The 19,747-nt window shown below is 40.8% G+C and overlaps 7 protein-coding genes across 7 annotated transcripts; 2 read left to right on the top strand and 5 right to left on the bottom strand.

Moving 5' to 3' along the window:
- Positions 1 to 663: 663 nt before the first annotated feature.
- Positions 664 to 3,001, top strand: IL334_003538 (uncharacterized protein; the record flags this gene model as incomplete). The annotated part of the gene is made up of 5 exons (XM_062935268.1): positions 664 to 1,635; positions 1,697 to 1,815; positions 1,892 to 2,525; positions 2,640 to 2,801; positions 2,897 to 3,001. The coding sequence occupies 5 exons, from the start codon at positions 664 to 666 to the stop codon at positions 2,999 to 3,001; spliced, it is 1,992 nt and encodes a 663-aa protein (XP_062791319.1).
- Positions 3,002 to 3,482: 481 nt separating this feature from the next.
- On the bottom strand, positions 3,483 to 4,294 carry IL334_003537 (uncharacterized protein; the record flags this gene model as incomplete). The annotated part of the gene is made up of 4 exons (XM_062935267.1): positions 3,483 to 3,594; positions 3,885 to 4,093; positions 4,167 to 4,188; positions 4,266 to 4,294. The coding sequence occupies 4 exons, from the start codon at positions 4,292 to 4,294 to the stop codon at positions 3,483 to 3,485; spliced, it is 372 nt and encodes a 123-aa protein (XP_062791318.1).
- Positions 4,295 to 5,354: 1,060 nt separating this feature from the next.
- On the top strand, positions 5,355 to 8,410 carry IL334_003536 (beta-1,2-xylosyltransferase 1; the record flags this gene model as incomplete). Its single annotated transcript, XM_062935266.1, has 12 exons — positions 5,355 to 5,947; positions 6,042 to 6,092; positions 6,179 to 6,409; positions 6,488 to 6,672; positions 6,742 to 7,007; positions 7,084 to 7,407; positions 7,581 to 7,633; positions 7,695 to 7,729; positions 7,797 to 7,875; positions 7,941 to 8,026; positions 8,099 to 8,190; positions 8,285 to 8,410. The coding sequence occupies 12 exons, from the start codon at positions 5,355 to 5,357 to the stop codon at positions 8,408 to 8,410; spliced, it is 2,121 nt and encodes a 706-aa protein (XP_062791317.1).
- A 630-nt stretch (positions 8,411 to 9,040) lies between these two features.
- On the bottom strand, positions 9,041 to 10,751 carry IL334_003535 (uncharacterized protein; the record flags this gene model as incomplete). The annotated part of the gene is made up of 6 exons (XM_062935265.1): positions 9,041 to 9,158; positions 9,218 to 9,401; positions 9,489 to 9,902; positions 10,039 to 10,181; positions 10,275 to 10,335; positions 10,421 to 10,751. The coding sequence occupies 6 exons, from the start codon at positions 10,749 to 10,751 to the stop codon at positions 9,041 to 9,043; spliced, it is 1,251 nt and encodes a 416-aa protein (XP_062791316.1).
- A 401-nt stretch (positions 10,752 to 11,152) lies between these two features.
- Positions 11,153 to 13,850, bottom strand: IL334_003534 (uncharacterized protein; the record flags this gene model as incomplete). The annotated part of the gene is made up of 11 exons (XM_062935264.1): positions 11,153 to 11,705; positions 11,781 to 11,859; positions 11,921 to 11,951; positions 12,005 to 12,128; positions 12,199 to 12,348; positions 12,483 to 12,625; positions 12,777 to 12,936; positions 13,087 to 13,250; positions 13,420 to 13,426; positions 13,507 to 13,537; positions 13,712 to 13,850. 11 exons carry the CDS (start codon positions 13,848 to 13,850, stop codon positions 11,153 to 11,155), a joined length of 1,581 nt encoding a protein of 526 aa, XP_062791315.1.
- A 366-nt stretch (positions 13,851 to 14,216) lies between these two features.
- IL334_003533 (uncharacterized protein) lies at positions 14,217 to 18,181 on the bottom strand (the record flags this gene model as incomplete). The annotated part of the gene is made up of 25 exons (XM_062935263.1): positions 14,217 to 14,355; positions 14,426 to 14,474; positions 14,624 to 14,879; positions 14,955 to 15,029; positions 15,089 to 15,149; positions 15,204 to 15,226; positions 15,295 to 15,579; positions 15,640 to 15,708; positions 15,761 to 15,790; positions 15,852 to 15,953; positions 16,044 to 16,113; positions 16,319 to 16,432; positions 16,508 to 16,592; positions 16,658 to 16,673; positions 16,741 to 16,834; positions 16,896 to 16,933; positions 17,002 to 17,174; positions 17,289 to 17,371; positions 17,441 to 17,497; positions 17,553 to 17,566; positions 17,624 to 17,718; positions 17,776 to 17,802; positions 17,855 to 17,861; positions 17,921 to 17,938; positions 17,999 to 18,181. 25 exons carry the CDS (start codon positions 18,179 to 18,181, stop codon positions 14,217 to 14,219), a joined length of 2,163 nt encoding a protein of 720 aa, XP_062791314.1.
- A 387-nt stretch (positions 18,182 to 18,568) lies between these two features.
- On the bottom strand, positions 18,569 to 19,712 carry IL334_003532 (uncharacterized protein; the record flags this gene model as incomplete). The annotated part of the gene is made up of 4 exons (XM_062935262.1): positions 18,569 to 18,802; positions 18,856 to 19,022; positions 19,085 to 19,316; positions 19,401 to 19,712. The coding sequence occupies 4 exons, from the start codon at positions 19,710 to 19,712 to the stop codon at positions 18,569 to 18,571; spliced, it is 945 nt and encodes a 314-aa protein (XP_062791313.1).
- Positions 19,713 to 19,747: the final 35 nt, after the last annotated feature.

Raw genomic sequence — 19,747 nt, 5'->3', positions numbered from 1 at the left:
CCTTTGTCATACAAAACGAGGACGAGTATCACGTACTCGTAGCCACTAGACTGGAATCAGATTTCGATCGTCGGGACATCGGAGAATCGGAACTCATTTCTCGGCTTGAGTCGTTATCTAATCGAAATGACATAATAATATAAACCAAGGGGGTGCTTCCTGTCAACTCCACCTGCATTAGCCTCAAAAGCCAAGCCACAGGTGAGTACAGTCAAAGTATTGTCGGGGGACTACTCGAGTATGGAAACAAACGCCTATGACGAAATGAGATGGTATCACACTCGTAGTCCCTTGACTAAGAAAAAACAGTAAAAGGAAAAAGAAAAGACAGATCAAGTAAGTCACCTTCTACGACAAGAGGATTTAGATCGTGGGGAGTGGGGGGCGGAACATTAGAGATGATAATGACGACAAAGAAAGGTCAGTTGGAAGTATATCGTTCTTCAATCATCATCAATGATATAATTAAGTCGTTTTCCCTTTTCTTCATTGGTTGGTGGTTGGCAAAACGGCAAAATTCGTCAACTGTACATTTATTGAATGCCATCGAGTCTCCAATCGTTTTTACGTCTTTCTGAATCACAACGTTTTTTCTTTTTCATCTTCGGATTACCCCAAACACACACCCCTCTCTCACACGCTTCGTCCAACCTCATTTGAAGGATGACTATAACTTCTGAAAACTTACGACATCCTCACCCTCATCCTCGTCCTCATCACGACGATCTGGCTCATAAAGATAATAACAACGAGAACAAGAGGATTAAACCCAACGATATGGACAACAGCATCAACAGCAACAACAACAGCAGCAGCAACAATAATAATAATAATACGAATGATAATACAAATAATAATACAAATAATAATACAAATACTACATCAAAATCTAACATATCATCAACAACAACAACACCGCCTCCTATATTCAAATTACATTCACAAATTGTCGAATCCATTTTTCGGCACTTGAAATCATTGGAAATAGTCCATTGCGCTCAAGCATGTCGTCAATGGAATAAACTGGTTCGTAAATCGGTGTATCTACAATTAATGTTAAGACAGCATATGCATCAATCACAATCATATGACGGTGAAAGAGATTTCCCAGCAGGAGAAAGATTAAGAAGGTTATTAACAAGAGAAACCAATATAGATTTATTAAGACCTAGAATAACGGAATTCGATTTACCTCAAGATCAATTCTTACATTCAGTCGCAGGTAAATATGTTGTCACTCAACCAGTTGATCAACCTACTAAATTAGAAAAAGAAGATAAAGGTAAATGGACTTTGTGTACCGTATGGGTACATGGTAAACCAACAAAAGTTAAAGTGGATTTTAAACCGTATACGGACCTGTTCGATGTTGATATACATAATGATGTCATTATCGTACAAGAAGATGAAGGTCATGGTAAAGATGCAAAAACAAATTTGAATATGAGAATCTTACACTTGTTTAACCAGACTGAAGATGCCGAACCGTACGAAAGAGGTGGTTTCAGAATTAGAGAAGAGGGTTGGGATGGCGAGGAACCTCATAATGTTAGTTTGACAGCTGGTCAAAGAGTCATGATCTGGTGTGGTGGTATAGCTTGGATTTATGATTGGGGTAAAGGTGAACGTTTGGGTGTCAGTTGAGTTATCAGTGAATACTCCCATTTCATTCATCTAATCAATCGTTTCTTCGTAGCGACTCCCACCGGTGGCTCCAGCCATCTGGGAAAGTAATTTGGGTATGGCTTGGGCAGGAAAAGGAATTGCCCTCGGTCTTGATATGCCTCATAATCCAGCTGCAGATGTACCCAATCAGTGAGTCTGTTTCAGACCCGTTTCCAAGTGAATATAAAATGATTCACTTACCGTGCATTGAATTTGAATCTCGAAGAGCTGCCACCCTTGCTGTTTTCGAAGTCGATACCACTTATCCTGGGACGAGTTCCTTGCCGCTTTTATTGGAACTACCATTTTGTGCGGATTTACTTGATTCAACAGTCCGTGATTTGCTGGATCTTCCCGAAAGTGCTACTGTCGTCGTAAAAGATCAAGATCATATACCATTTTTACAACGGAACGGTCCATTTGGATTGATATTGGTCGCGACTGAATTTGTGATAAATGAAGATATAGAATGGAGGTTAGTGATCGTTTTACCGACAAGTAGATTGCAACAATTCAAATTGGAAAAACGACGTGAAATACCACCACCGGATGTGGCCTGGGGAGATGAATGGGATCCTTTTGCAGGTATAAATCCAATCCCTTATGCTAAATGGTCCAAACATTCTTATACTTGGTGTGAACCAATCAGTTCCCCTTCTTATTATCAAGGTTTCTATGAAGCTCAAAACAGTTTACGGCTCTATAATTATAATTATGAGTTATTGAAACGACATGGACTTCTTCGTTTATCTGTTTTAGATTTCAATCAAAGGAGACTAAGAGGTCTAGCATGTGATTTTAGGAATTTAGGTGGTTTAGGTAGGGTTGGCGAATTGACTAATCAATCAGATGATCCAGATGTGAGTGCAAAGCTTAGAAGTAGGGTGGGGTGGGGGCAAGTTCAGGGAGGTAATTGAGGCGAATCAAAAGCTGACATTATTTCGAATAATTCAATTCGATCATATGATATTCAGAGAAGAAAACCAATTCGATATCGTAGAGATGTTATCCGACCTGTACATGAGGTCGACGATGGAAATCTTGGATGTACCGAGATATCCGGTGATTTCGTTCTTGGCCAATCTGGAATCGCCAACGTGATCTTATTCGATGGAGAAAGGTTGTTCCTCCAACAGGTGAGTTTAAGTTTTTTCCCAAATCTACTAAATTTACAAGACTCAGAGGAGATGGTTGCTGACCGTGTCTTCTTGCTCAATTCTATGCGAAACAGAAGGAAGCTGGTAAATGCTGGATACTTGATTTTGGAGTTAGAGAAATAGCTGGTAAAGCAGGAGAAGCTCCAGAAGCTGAAAATAAAGAAAAAGCGTCCGACTGAAGGTAAAATCCTTTTTCCCCTCCACTGGTAGAGTAGGTCGATCGGATTGCGTTTCTATAGTTGTCGGGAGAACGATTACATACGTGACTGCGTGTAATTCATCAATAGAGATGGTAGAACGTGAGAAATAGAACGTGTGAAGTGTGCTTAGAGTCAAATTAAACTATTAGTGAAAAACATACAGTAAAATCGAGAATGCATTGTTTGATATATATGTATTGTACAACATGAAACATGATTTTATTCCATTGATCATCATCATTCGATGTTAATTTGTATTCTGACAACCAACTTTTCTGGAGTCGCTTCTTCACATGAAACGTGACCTCGAAATCCATAAACTGAGTTTATCCGAGTATCCACTTGTTGATTGAAAGAATTCTTTTCTTCTTTTCCCTTCTTCACCTTGTCATTTGCTATTCCACCGCTTTCCGCATTTTGTGATTCACTAATACGCATCGAATTCATCGGATTCATCGGACTATCGGTGTTTGATCTTTGGATCTCTAAATAGGAATTTGCAATTCGTGCAATGATAGAACAATGTCATATTGGTCGTTATTCTCCTTGCTTGATCTTGGTAGAATACAGCTCTGTAAGGGGACTTTAGGTATCAGTATGAGTTCGTACGGCGGACGGATTCCGGTCAAGCTGGAGACGAGGAATGCAAGGGAAATAGAAACAATATATTTGGCAAGATGATATTGATAGATCGACTTCAGGAGTAATGAAGTCGTGAGATCGAAAAAGTAGATTGATGACAAATTGCGCAATAAACAAGAGAAGATATTCTGCCAATCCGAGAAGAAATAACAGTGACACAGACACAAACACAGACACAGACACAGAAAAAGAAACGAAGTAACGAAAACAAATAACTCACTCATGATTTGAACATTTTGGACATTCAATATTTGATCTTTGTAACGTAGGATCGGTTTCTAAATCTTTAGTTTCACCCGCTTGTTCCCTTGCGATAGTCAACAGATCATTCTTGTATACGCAAGGTGCCATTCCAGGTTCAGGATGAGCGTTTTCTGCGTAATTGCAATTACGACATTGATACAAAAGGATTTTGGCGTTATTATCGGACTACAACATTTCATACGGGATTAGTCAGGGAGAATTGGTTGAGCGTCTGGTAGTAATGAGAGGGAAGACATACCTTTGGGTAAAGAAGGTTGTTACTGTATACATCAGCAAATAGGTCAGTAACCTACATCAGCGGCAAAATTGGATGGAATAAGAGGTATATATTGCTCACCATTCACCACAGAATCTCAATGATGGCATAATGATTGTATTTCAGTCGGAGTATCTGTATAATTGCTGAAAACAATCACAAATTTCTCGTACTTGCCAATCGACAAGGTCGAGTGATGGTTTGTATGTCGTTTGGTATATTGAAAGGCAGAAATGATGGAAGATGGAAGATGTAAGATGAATAATAGACATTTTGTTTTCATGTGTTCTCGCAGATCTGTCAAATAGGCGCACGAGTCCTTTAAGCCTCGGTGACCAGCGCCTAATACCGTCTGCTGATTCCCCCTTTTAGGAAATAGCGACGTGTGGGGTGGGGGCGTGGGTCTGTGCGGTGAATAACTCTTTTTTTTTGGTGTTACTGCTCGTTACTGTTCTTGGTACATATTGTCTCACTTTGGAATCAGAAAGAAAGAAAAAAGGAAATCAAATCAAATCATTGGGAGATCGTTCCTCGCAGCTTCATGTAATAAATCTTTGAATACCACAGAAACCCATCTCAAAGCCAACTTAGAATCTTCATCTTCGCCTTTGTTTATCCATCGTCTAATCCAATAAACGACTGTGCATACATCTCAATCATCCTCGTTCACCAGACAACACGATCATACGTATGTTATATCGTAATCACCCATCATAACCCCCTTAGACTGGCTAAATAACGTTACTTTCCTCTCCCTTCACCGCCTCCCTTCCTTGTTCTTCCTCCCGCACGGATCTCTGCTTCACCCCCTTTGGCTAAGACTTTCGCGTCTCCCCATCATTCACGTGTCCCAACCAAACTTCCAATTTCTACAATCCAAAGAACTCATCCATCAATAATAATATCTTTTAGAAAACAGCATATCATAATATCAACATAACATAGCTAGACGCGATTGTTCTCAAAAATTGAGGACAACGAAATCCTTTTCCCAACCGACCAATCTCTCCTTCTGATCCCCTTATCCTGATCTGAGCATAGTCAGTCATATCGTGGGGGTGTGTGAGACCAGATTCTTCCCACATTCATTTGATTTGAAAAATCTGTGGTTTGGTCAAGAAAGATCCACCATAATCTTCACAACTCATCCACCTTATCGGTATACGCACGATGGCATTGAATTTTCCATTTCCATCACCATTATCAGTACCTGTACCTAGAAGGTTAATAGTTTTATTATTATCTGGAACGATATTAGTTTTATTTTTACATACATTCGCACCTACAACACTACCACCTGTATTAACACCCAATTTACCACATCATGAACCTGACGCTTCCTATTTTTCACCTTCAAAATGGTTACCACCCATTCTAAATCCCAACACACCTTCACGACCCACCGAGTTCGACGAAGATGGTCAATGTCTTTTCTTATCTCCCTATGAAGCTTTGTCACAATCAGAAAAACGTAGAGCTGAATTATTGGTTTTGGAACAAATAAGTAAAGGAATAGTCAAATCAAAATCACCCCCTTCAGAAGGAAATGATTATGATCCGGATTTCGATGATGAATTTTCACCTAATTCAAATGAATCTTCAAAGATGCCAACAGGTCTGACTCATCCTATATTAGGTTTGTTAAGACAAGGTGAAATAAAATGGAACTCAATGTTAGCCAGACAATCTCAAACTTTAGATCAAGCTGTAAAAGGTTATAAAGAGAAATGGAACAGAAATCCTCCAAAAGGTTTCGATGAATGGTGAGTTTTTCTACTTTTTCAAATCATCTTGTTGCGTTGGGTAAGTGTAATCTGAACAAAACAAATTGACCTTTATACATGTTTGATTGTATAGGTGGCTTTTCGCCCAATCCAATAACGTTTTACTTCCAGATGAATATGACGCGTAAGTCTGCTTCATCAGTCCCCTCCCCACAGTCTAATCGAACAAAAGCACTGACATGTTCGCGATCACGAATTCTGTACATCTAGCATCATGGACTCCCTTTTACCATTTTACGGTCTCCCAATCGAAACCTTGAAAGAAAGATTAGAAGAAACGGAGAAGATCCAGGAAACGTTTACTTTGATCATACATGATGGAAAAGTAGAATTACAATGGAACGATGATTACTCTCGAGACACTTGGTGGGCAAGTAGACCAAGAGCAGATTCGCAAATCAACTTGTTAGAACCTTTTATTAAACACATCGGAGCAGTCAGGTACGTAGGCTCTTTCAGCTTCCCGTTGCATTCTTGTCATTTGATAGAGACCTAGCTGATCACGAAAGCCATTCACAGAGCTACATTCACAATTCATGATCAACCTTCAATCTTACTTGATCATGCCAGACAACAGGAACTAGTCAACGCCGCTAAATCCGGTAAAGTGTCAAATCATCCTAATGAAAACGATAGGTTCGAGCAAGACTGGAGCAAGGCTTGTGCTATAGACAGTCCCTTAAATAAAGGCGAGCAAGAACCACGTGAGTCACTGACACTTACATTCAACCCGATTCACCTTTTCCTGCTGACCTCCTCTCGCTACTTGTCAGTCGCTGCCGATACGTTCATAAGCACCCACTCAGAAGCTATGGATATCTGTGAACATCCTTCATATATGGAAAATCACGGAATGCTATTGGAAGAACATAATTCTGAGACTCATCCTAAACCTCACACCAAATTATATCCAATTTTAGTCCCTTCCAAAACCATGTTGAACGGTGATATACCTGTGACACCGATTGGTAGAGATGGTAGAAGAGACGATGTTGGACCTGATCCTGAATGGAGCAGAAAGAGCGGTAAACTGTACTGGGTGAGTAACCTAAACCTTGACCCTGGTGAACCATGTTCGTTCGAACGAAAGCTGATGCCGTGTCGACATTCCTCAGCGAGGATTAGCCACAGGTCTCAACCATGACAAGAAGAAAGGAGCTAAATGGAGACAATCACATAGGGAGAGATTGCATTTCATGGCCAATGACAGAACCGATTCATACACCAAGGTATTATCACCTGTGGGATCAACGGGAGAAGCTGAATTATCAACATTACCCTTGAAGGAACTAGGAGAATATTACATGGACGTTAAATTGGCCGGAGGTCATTGGCAATGTGATTGGGATGATGGAACCTGTGATGAAATGGAAAAAGAAATCGAATTTACTGGAAAAGACAGCGCTGAAAAGAGTAATGATTACAAATACGTTTTCGACGTGAGTATATCTTGATAAAGCGGTGTCAGAAAAGGGAAGTGATGGTGAATTAAATGGGCGAGAATGATCATGGAAAAATGGATGGGTTGGAATTGCCCATTATGCTTGGATGTTTGGACCGAAGATCGGTGCCAGGAGAAGGCGAACTTAGCTGACATTATCAACCATCACAGACTGACGGAAATGCTTGGTCTTCTCGATTCCCTCGTCTAATGGCCAGTAATAAGTGAGCTAGTATTTTGATCTTTACCCTAATGTTATGCTGACGAGTGTTTTCTGTTTTGCAGTGTCGTTGTAAAAGCAACAGTCTTCCCTGAGTGGAGTGAGTTCAGCTGATCCACTGCAAATTCCTTGAAAAGAAATCCGTAGCTGATCCAACTACCACATAGATACCAAATCATTACCTGAATGGTACGCTTACGTTCCATCCAAAATGGATTACTCCGATTTATTCTCCATCATGTCATTGTGAGTGATTTTTTGTGTGAATTACCCCAGAGAATTGAATCTGATTGAGACTTCGACCGTTATAGTTTCCGCGGAACACCTTCAGGACGAGGAGCACATGATGAGGTTGCAAGGAGGATAGCTTTGAATGGTCAATGTTGGGTTGAGAGGAGTGAGTAATGATTCTCTATCCGATGAGATTCAGGAACACCCGCTAACATTTTCACTCCCTGTCAATTCGTAGCATGGCGAAGAGAGGATTTACAGATCTACATGTTCAGATTATATCTTGAATACGCAAGATTAGTGAGCCCAGATAGAGATAACGGAAAGATGGTAAGTGAAGTTCCGTTCCGGGTTCGGCTGGTTGAATGGGCATCCTTTCTTAACGTGCATAACGACTGATGGTTTCGTGTTTGTATTATTGCAGGATTATATACCACCAACGAGTCATCATCAGAACACACCTTCATCAGATGATGACCACCTTTCAACGGGACATGGTGGAAGTGTACCTGTAGCTGCGGATGTAGTACCGCCAATGATCGATGAGTAGATCCAAAATGTAAGAAAACATAGTGGAGTGGTGTAGAATAGGATAGGATAGGATAGGATAGAGTAGAGTAGAGTAGAGTAAAGCTCCGATAGACATTCCGAAAGAGCATTACATCACAGAGGTTCATCGGTTTTCTCATATGACATTTAAAGAGGACCTTCCATACAAACATACAAAAAATTGTTAGACTATTCATGTTTTTCTGTTTTTTTCTTCTTGCATACATATATAACCGTAACCGCATCGTGCGAGCGATTCCATTTGGAATGAATTCTAGAACAGATTCCAGGTTTTTACTCTTTTCTATGTCGCTCCTCAACAAATCGCATGAACGTATATGATATCTGTGATAGTGAAAGCACACCGGAAACTGGTTTGCTCAACTAGAAATATATCAATACAATAACGAAAGTGATGTGCGACTTATATAACAATCTACCGAACTAATCTGTAGATCATTATATGGGAGGAATCAGGTATTGTATTCATATTGTTACATGTGAAATCTGGGTATAATATATATGTATATATATATATATAGATATATATATATGTCTAATCTATTGTTTTGAAAAAGCCATTTCGAAACACCATCCCTATATCCCTATATGCCCATATATCCAACACTGTCTATTCTTGTACACCTAGGATTTTGACCAAACCGAATGCTGCACCAGCTGCTAAACCTCCTACGATCATAGTTGAGATAGCACCATAAGCGTAACCGCCCCAACCACCAGTAGCTCCGCTATGTTCCCAACGATCAGTATGTTATCCTACATATCGGAAAATGCATCTCTGACTCACGTGAAATAAGTCTTGAATCCACCAAAAATGAACAAGACTACACCGGTCACAATAGCAGAAACGATTAATCCTTTTTCGGCGGTATCAGTTATCATGTAGGGTATAAGAGGTATTAAACCTCCGATGAAATATGATAATCCAATTGTTAATGCTGAGATATATAATCTTGACTTTGGTACTTCCTCTATTAGATAATACACAATTTGTGTTGATAAGCTCGTTTGTCACTATGACCGTTTGAATCAATTTTAAACAAGAAACATAGGCTCACCCATTCCTTCACCGAACTTCAATAAAAAGGCAGTTAAACCCATATCTTCGTCTATTTTACTTTGACCACCTTCTTCTTCTTGTTCTTGTTCAGATTTTGAACCTTTGCCCCAATTGAGTATACCCCAAGATTTCTTTTTGTTTGATGAGGAAGACGAAAATGAGGAAGAAGGATCAATTTCTCTTGAAGGCATTACACCTTCTGTCCCTCTCGTGCCTTCACCTGGACCATATAGATCTTCTTCTACGACTCTGAGATCTTCGGCTATAAGACGGGACAAAGGTTCTTTCACTCCCAGTGGACCAAGAATCGAATGTACCTCTCGTTCCATCTCACCCGAACATGATCGAAGGACTCTTGCTTGGGTTTGTCGTCGGAGGTAATGGAAGTGATCGAGTTCAGCTTGTGAAGCGACTATAGGGGTGAACAGGCCATTCCATTGCAAGATGAGTAGATTGTTGATATAATGATAGTGACACAGATAAAAGATAACACTATTGTCAGTGAAAGAAAGAAAGAGAAAATGCCTAAATCACACGAGAGAACTCACGATATCCGCCCAAACCCATTGAGATGGCGCCGGCCATTAGTTCAGCCAAACCACCAGTGACTACCAGGCTTGAACTTCCGAGAGAAGATAGACCAGCAGTCAAAGCGAAAGGTACAGTAAGACCATCTGAAAGACCGATGATACTATAGTACATGATAATATACAATGGAAAAGGGATTCGTAAAGATTGCTTATTCAGCATTGTATACTGAATTGCAAACGAATTCAACACTCACACATCTCTGACTATCTCAGGACTTATTAAATGTCTTTCATCATCACCTTTAAGCTCTTTACCTATCGATCGGAAGTATATGTCAGTAAATCATGAGTACTACATCCTTTGAACGGACAGAAGAGGATGGCAGTATATGAGACTTACAACATTGACCCCCACTCGCGTGAGCTGAACATTTACTTCCCAAAGGTTCGTGATCACCTAGAACATCTTGAAGTTGTTGTGTCCTATCACCAATTGCTGGAATCGCGTTATCCAATGTCCATACGGCACCGTAAGATTTCGTTTGTTGTTGTTGTTGTTGTTGTTGTTGTTGTTGTTGGTCAGGTGGAGAAGCGACTGCTTGAGCGTAAGAAGTAGGCTGCGCAGTTTTCTTGTTCCCCCGTAAGAGCGGTACGGAAGCATCGTTCGATTCATTTGATTGGTTCTTACAGCATCCTGAACCACCTTTACCACCACAGCATGAAGAGGACATTCTTGGCTATATTGAAATTAGATGTATAGTGTGGAGGAAGAGTCAAGTCAGTATATATGAAGAAAAGGTTTTTTATAATGTCGTGCGAAGTATTTAATTAGGTGGCGATAAGTGGAGTTTAATAGCTAGCTTGGCGCTTTCCCTTTTTTCAATACTTTTCTTATGTAAAATATATAATTTTTTCAGATTGAATTTAGGTTTGTAATACTCGTTATTTGACTGGCTAATAAAATGTTACTGTTCCATGTCGTCGGCCGATACAAGGAATATGACCCCTTGTCATCGTTTGCAATGTTAAGAAACAAAGCCTCATTCGACAGAACAGTGATGCATACAAGCGAAACTGTGGTAACTCTACCCAAAAATGAATGCATATGCTCGGGAAAGGGAAATCAAACTGTTCATCTCCTCTTCTTGTCTTCGGCATCATCACCCACCCAATACCCTTTCAGTCTCGCTATTGTCTCTTGGGGTTCTTTCAATCCTATCGAACCTAACACTTGTTCTATCCAGACCAATCCTACTATAACTATCCATCTAATCCAGTACCAAGCAGGTTGGATCTTCCTTCTACCTAATTCTAAAAGGTTCACTATCACTCTAGCTAATAATACAGTGGCATCGTTCGAGGGTAAACCTCTGGAAGCGGGTTTGATGGGGAATGGAGGATTAACGTTGAAAGGATGTTGAGTAATTAATTTCATTGAAGATGAAAATCCATCCTCATGAAAACCGTATTTTGTCCATGCGCCAACGAACGATATATTCCGTTTGTTCTGTATATCGGGTAGATGAGATTGAGCAGCAACCGATTCGTGTGTCATCATTGGATGATCATATGACCACCTCCCTATCACTTTACTTTCATCAGGTGGGAATGGAGGATTTAGCGTGACCAGGACTAGTCCATGTTTCGACTCTGGAAGGTGTTGCAGTATATTCATATCGTATGTCCTGTTGAAGAGACGGAATAAATCAGCTTAAAATGTCCAATCGTGCTATTTACGCTCGGAAGGTCGGCTCACTCACAGAGATACAGTCTCCACTTCTGAATCGGAGGTTTTAGGTTTGTTTTCAGTTCCCTCAGTAAGTGTAAGATAGTTCCAAGCTGCATTCATCATTGTGTCAGCTTGTCTCCTCATACTCGTTATCTCGAGGAGTTAGCTCACCTGAATAAGCCTTCCGTCTGATAGGCATTAACTGTTTTCATTCCACTTGTTAGTATACGAAAGTGCAGGGGAAGGATGACGCACCTTTTCATCCCAATGCAAGATAGCTTCATTCTTACTCCATTTCCAAGGTTTCAATGCTTTCTCTTCATCCTCTGTTAGACCTCCACCGTTCTTCAACAGTTTGAATGTCGTATCCGAGTGTGTACTGTAACGCCCGTTAGCTCGTCAACCAGGATTTGGTGTCACATACAAGGCGGATTGTACAACAAACTTACGCCAAGATGACATGATCATATAGATGTTTTTGTCCATTCGCTTCTACCAAATTAACACCGTTATCTAGCGACTCAATAGCTATAATTTCGGTGTTGAGATGAAGGTTTTCTTTTGGTAATTTGTCGAGTACTCTATCAAGGTATTTCTTTCTATTAGAAGGGAAAATATCAGTCTCTGTTCAATGTGGATGTGGAAAAACGAAAACGAAGCTCGGAAAAGACGATAACGATGTTGGTGAATCTGTCGATAGACGATAGTCGATAGAAAGAAGAAATGGACTTACGATCCACCTTGAACAGTTAGCCATTTTGGTTTACCTGTAAGTTGTAATAAATGATGATTATGGAAGAATCTGATCAGGGTTGAAGCTGGGAAATCTAATGCTGCTTGATCTGCCGGTGTTGACCAAATAGCACCTGTCATTGGCTATAATGTTCGAGGTAAAACCACTTGTCAGTTTCAGCCATGGACAGGGAGAAATAACAATGATACAACTGTTCAAAGTATGGGCTCATTTTGGTAGTGTGAAAGATGATTCAGGTGATTGGTATAAAGTGGAATTGGTATATAAACTGACCATGAGATAATCATCTCTAAATCCATTTGAATAACCTTCTTTTTCTAAATAATCACCAATACTGATTCCTTGTTTATCGCCTTCTTGATCCAGTAAATCCGTAGCGAAGAGATTGAATCGAATAATATCGAATATCATTCGGTATAAACGTGGATTGAACCTATTTACGACATTGGGCAAGGGGTATATTATCAGCTTCTCAATACCACTCTTGCCCCTCTTCGTTCGGCAGGGCAATAAGATGTCGAACAGAGATATGGTCTTGAAGCCCAAGGTAAGACAAGAGTGCAGGAATAAGAGATGAACGCACAAATTCGATAGTTGACAGAAAACACCTGATAATCCTTCACCCGCCCATTCAAATTTACCTCTATCCCTAGTGACTGAAAATGTCATTTCAGTTTTCAGTGTTGGTATATTCAACAATTTGAGGAATTGTAAGAAATTTGGATATGTAGGTGGATTGCAAACGATCTATATTTCATTAACGAAAAAAAAAAGAAAATCACGAATCAGGAAGGAGCACGATAATATAATTAGTATAACATATCACATTGGTTGATGATGATAATGTTTTCCCGTTATATCGATTCGATTAAGATAACGATGATGATAGTTGGAAAATAGAGACGAGATGACTTACAAAGCCTCTATTGCATTTCCAAATTCAACAATAGACATGAATGAGCTTGATCCTTCAATCTGAGATTAAGGTAGAGATCAAACTCACGTATCTACTTGACAACTTTCTTTTCCATCTCCTGTTCGTGTCAACAAATTAACAAAGTCAGTTTCTTTTCGATTTTCGATTCGATTTTCGATCCAGGTGTTTTGGCCAATCCTCCCCTTCGTCGTTTCTTCCCTACCTCTCTTCCCACCTCTTCCAAGTTTCCTCTGTACCCAGAACTTTCTTGCTACGAAAAGAAACAACTCACGCTCGAACTCGACAGTATGAGTATGTCCACCTGGTCTCTCATCTTTCTCATAGATATTCACTTCATGTTCCGAGTATTCGTTCAATAACCACAATGCTGAAATGCCCGACACTCCCGTACCAACTATTGCGATTCTCATTTTGTTTCTGGCGCTCTTCAAGCAGTCCTGCTCAGTGTAACAATGGGGAATAAATACGTTGATAAAGCTCGTCAATCCAGAGAACGTGGTTGAATTCAATCGCAGATTATTGACTATGATGGTTTCGATAATGCAAAGATCTCACTTGAACCGTGCCTGACAACGTTTCGAAGGGTTTGTCATGGTCATCCCAGAGCTACTAACCACTGCTCTCACCCCGGTGGAAGAGTTTGGGTGGAGGTGATCCACCGTCGAACAGTTGAACAAAATACAGGTATCATACATCACGCATGGGAAGAAAATCATCATTATCATCATTAATCGATCCAAGCATCAGTCGCCCATCTAAAAAAATTATAAATCTACTTAGTTCCAATCCATTTTTTCTATGTAATCGAATATGTTTGAACCGATTTGTTGAGTCACCAAATCACCTCTTCCAGCTGCTATTTTCAAAATGGCCGCATTGAGAGGTGTAGATCCTAAGATATCCACATGGTCGGCTCTGCATTTGGCCAATAAGGCGAACGTTAATCATCCATTGATAAACAGATTCAAGTTGTGAAGTCACTCACGTTTGAGGCCCACCTCTGAGATCTAAACTTTCAGGTGAATGGAGATATTCTACGATAGACAACAAATCAGCTCTGGCTCGTCTCTTTTAGTTGAGCCTTTTTTCCAGTAGCGATATCATGTCCAGCTGAGGCCGCCAAGCCGCCATCGGTTTACCCTTCTCATCCTGATTGACCATTCAGGAGAGAGCAGCCGCTTACCTTGAGTGACTACCTCTATTCCCGCAGGATTCCATTTCGTCGTGCCATTCCAACCTTTAACGCACATACTACCTAGACTGATGACTGGGATCGTTCCATCTCCATCACCGAATTTGACACCTGATCTGACTTCGGGCAATGAGCCTTTGACCGTGATCGCTGAATCTATCCAATGTTTTCTTGATAAGGGGAAATCCAATGGTGATCTCAGTGTTGTAGAGTTATTACATCCATTCGAGGGATCTGTTGTGTCACACTGAGGTAATTCGTGCGTTAGCTCATCATTGTGGCAAGACTTTCAACTGGTTGTCCAGTATACCAGATTACTCACAAAGGCATCTTCATTCTCCGCATCTGAACGTGTATCATCTTGCTCATACTCTCCCTGCATATACCAGTATGACCTCTGATATGAACGTCAGCTACTTGTGCTCCGTGAAGCATCTCAACAAGGCAGATACTGACTTCGGTTTCTTTTCCATGTCCATAAAGACAATATATCTTGAGCGAAGGAGCTTCAGGTAATCTACCCTACAGTCAGCTGTATTCAAGGAGCAAAGATCCTGACGAGACAGCTCACCTGACTTCTAGAGGATTGCTCCACTGAATCCCGCGGATAACAATTAGCACGAGCTGCCACACAATATACGATCAAGCTGATTTATATATACCTTAGTATGATCCCGGTCATTTTCTTTCAGTTTCTTCACGTCATTTTCAAATCCAACACTGTAATTGCTTTCAAGCATTCTTTGGAAACTTGGTGGAGTATGAGTTAAGACATATGGTCCAGCTTCGTTAAGTGTCAGATTAGGAGATACAGTTCCGAAATGTAAAGCTTCTTCATTCTCTGGTACTCCCGGATGTCTAAATGAGAAGAATCGTCCATGTGTGTCGGTCGCATTTATAGGATCATCAGGCGCTGATTCATGATCACCCCATATCCTGTTGCCTCCCTGGATATAAAATGCGTTAGATACCTGTATAGCAACAGAGAGAAAGGGCGTGCAGCTCACTTTCATCCACATCGAACTAGCACCAGGCCATCGTCTGAATAATTTTGCTCTTTCATTTCTCGAGAAAAACTAGATTTAGGAATGAGCTGTGCCTATGACTTCGATGAGTAAGAAGGGTTACCTTTTCCAGTACCCAAGAACCCGCTGGATGCTGTGAATTCCGTAAAATATCAGCCATAAAGAAGACTTTAGAGCTCAAAGACTTCACTGACGAGTTCAACAGTATCTCTCATCTCCCCAGACAAGAAAGCCGTCATAGCTTTCGAGACTCCCAGCATGGTACCTGCGACATTCACCCACGATTCGATATTCTCCTTTGTTTGACGTCAGCAATACCGTATGTAAACGTTAAATCTAGCGAGAGCACTGCGTGATAGCCACAATCAATGGATGAGATAGCTCACCTCTACCCAAGCTGCACCTCCTCCCCCGCCGAATCCATTCTCAGCAGGATCCGATTCGACCCATTTCAAGCTATACCATTGCGTCAGTCAAAAAAGTATTTTCTGCCGAAAAAGGCACTAACAAGTACTGCGCTCCCAGAATGATATTAGCTTGAACTATCAACAAAGCCACAACGGAGCTGACTCACAAGAAGGACGGTTCCACCCATTCTATAAAAGCAGCGGACTGTCAGCACAATCGGAAAGAAAACGGTGCGATCAAGGATTAGATGTACGAATGGGAACATAGCACGACTTTTTGACGGTTGTGTTTCCTCATTACCTCAATTTTTGTTTTTAACCTCGTGAAATACGAGTCTCGTGTTTCAAGGTTATAATAAGCCAATCGCCTAGGTCACCGATGTCAGCCAATCTCCACTTTATATACATGAGATAGATGGAATGGAAGCATAAAAGAAACACACCAATCGTAAGCTGCCATGTCCATTGAATTCGTATCGTACCCTATTGTAGCTAAATTTTCTACAATCTTTTGCCAGATCCAGTACCCTATTCATCCGATAGACATCAGTTTACATTGATATTTGAAAATGACAGAGTATCAGATAGCTGACCTTGAATGAATTCTGACTGTAGGATCCATTAGCTCTGCTCGTACGAATTACCGCGGAAGAGTAAGCTAACACGATCTACTTACAGCAGCATCCAGACCTTGAGCAGCTCTGATCTTGAATCCAGGGGGATCCAAACCAGTTTCAGGATCTATAGAAAGTGCTTGAATCCATCTTTCCCTATACGAGGAGGTTGGCCCAGTTAGGAAGTATCTGATAAGGAGGAGACGGTCGGACCTACTTGTTAGTCAAGACAGCTCGTATCATAGTGGATGTTCCCTAACACCGTCACTTTTTGTAAGCTACTGTATTCTGCATCGAGAGGAGAGCTGACAATGCTAGCTTACCCATAATCTCTTCCTGAAGAATGGTCTAGCAATAGCTTCAGTACCCCAACTTTCCAATCCAGTAGATACGATTCCCGGTATTAATATTATGGGATGTTGTTTTTGTAGACCATATTGTTCCGCTAACGATTCTCCAACTGTGAAATCTCTATTCTCCAATGCTCTTCTTGCACCTATACACACGCAAAGATCTCAGTAAATTAACTCGGCAGAGCAAAAAGGTATAGGATATGTCTTGTACAGATTCGAAAATAAGGTGTGAAGGAGTCATGAGCAATGATGCTTACCTTCAACAACAGTCAAATTGGCTAGTAAATCTCTAGGATCCAAAGCTGCTGGTAAAGTAGCCCAAATATCTTTCATATCCGCTCTACAGTGAAGTCCGACTTTGTGTCAGCTTCATATCTTTACACATGGTCGGTACGTTTGACGAGCTTACGGCAAGCTGGTCAGGTCTACTGCCCAAAGTGAGATGCAAACTCCAAGTAATACACCTCTATAAGTAATGTCGTCAGCTTATTTCGATTCCCTATGCCACTGCGCTAGCTCACGCTGGAAAGAAGAACTGTTCCAAAGGGTTAGCTCTGTTCATGGTCAAAGGGCGACAAGAACGAAAACTCACTTTTCTTCCGAAGAGCCATGATTTCCAGGTGACTTGTTTCAGATGTATATGATGGTGATGATGCTGCTGATGAGATAAAGTTGCTTCGCTCAAATCTATCGAAATGTAATCAGATTTACGCATTGGTATCAATTGTGTCGTTGAGAACCTACCAATTTCATTGAAGGGTGTACCGGGAGCTGTTCGGTGTTAGTGACTTTCTGGTAGAGATATATGAGCCAGATGACATACCAAGAAGCTACAACAGACTATCAGCTCTTTGGAAAATGTCAATATGTTTAGGAAAGAAGAGCTCACTTTGTAATGACCATCCTCCTATTTTCAATTGATGTGAGCTGGATTTTACATACCAAGAAACGCGATGCGACAACTCACCTCTTTCTTCAATTTGACATTCAACTCTTCCACCTCTTTTCCTGTCCCATCGACTGCATTTTTTATCCTTTGCCTTAATCCTGTAGGAGGCGTTCGAGCTTTAGATTTGGACCTCGTCGCAGGAGGAGGCGTTACCGTTATTTCGATATCATCATCCTCTGCTGTCTTGCTTTTGCGTGGCATGTTGTTTCTATATCAACATCCGGTCTGTAGAGTCAGACTAGATTGAATCAGGAAGCAATGTCACAAATTTTGAGGTTTGAAGAAGGTTGCCTGTTTATGAGATCCTTCGACGACAAAATGACGTTGACAACAAAAATAGTTGAAAATAGAGTGGAGGAACAAAACATCCGGTGACTGACCAGCTTTTATCTCGTATCTCGAATAAGATTAGCACTTCTTTTCGCACCCCAAAAGATGAGATTTGAGAGAGGTGCTGAGGAAAGGCAAGTGGACGCTTTACCAATGGACGAGACAACTTGATATATACAATACAGTACAAAAGTATGCATTGCGATTCATGGGTCTTACACATATTCATACATCTAAATGCAAAGCTCTCTTCTCCTATCATCGCCTCCTCTCCAACTTCCATTTCCACATCTTGCCTACCAACCTCGTCCTTTCGCCATTCTTGTTCTCTGGAACGGTCTCGTCTTCTACATATTGCGATTCCCTTATTTTGGTTGCTGCGCCTTTGCCCATCAATCCTTTCGTGGTCTCCAGTTTCGATTCTGCTTGACGAAGGAGTTTCAATCTTGCCAGGTATGCAGAAAGTAACGTCAACAATTCCATCCGATGTTCCTATCATCACAATAATATCAGCTTGTATCTTGTCAAAACAAAGGATGACTTACTCTCGCTTCTTCCGCTACTGCTTCTTCATCGATGACTGGGACAGGTGTAATGGCTTTTTCCTTCTTCTTCTTTGACGATGAAGGTTCTGACCAACCTAGATCTATAGCCTGTTCATTGTGTACAGCTTCTTCACTTGATTCTCCACTTGTGTGACCATAATTCTCGACTATATCCAAAGTCAGCTTGCTCCCCTATCATGTGGCGCCATAGAATGCTTAGAATGCTTACATTCAACTTTGTCGTCAGCGAAGATTACGTGTCCTGCAGCAGGTGCTTTGCCCTTTCCTTTCCCTTTCTTACTACTTCCTTCTTGAGGACGAAGGATTATACCCATTTCTGCTAATTTTTCAACTTCAGCTAATTCAGCCGCTGCATCCCACTCTGAAGTTGAGCTTGAAGTTGAACTAGGTCCAGCCACAGGAGCGGTAATTTCTAATTCTGCTCTCAGTCGCGTGATTTTCTAATTTCGCAGCAAATAATGATGATATCAGCTACTTGGATCTTGGACTCTCCATGACTCCTCATCATTGGGATCAAGACTCACCTTTTCATCCTTTGCAATTTGAACTTTAACATAACCCAAATCTTGAGATTTAAGAATTTTCACTACGTCCATATCTAGAGCTACATTTCCTCTATCTGCAATTGCTATTCCATTCTTTGTTTTACCTTTTACCATACCCCAATAGAATTCATCCTTATTTCTGAAAGCTGCCTTTTCACGTAATTTCCTGATACGATCTTGTTTCGATTTATAATCTCTTGCTCTATGAACATAATCCTTATGTTTCTCTAGTAAACCTAGACGTGCCCGATGAACTGGTTGTGATCGTTCTTTATGATTACGCCTTGCCATGGCATCTACGATCAGAAGTCACTTTAGCAGATATT

This window comes from Kwoniella shivajii, chromosome 4, assembly GCF_035658355.1.
Source record: "Kwoniella shivajii chromosome 4, complete sequence".
Taxonomy (NCBI): domain Eukaryota; kingdom Fungi; phylum Basidiomycota; class Tremellomycetes; order Tremellales; family Cryptococcaceae; genus Kwoniella; species Kwoniella shivajii.
This window is presented reverse-complemented; position numbering and strand designations above follow the sequence as displayed.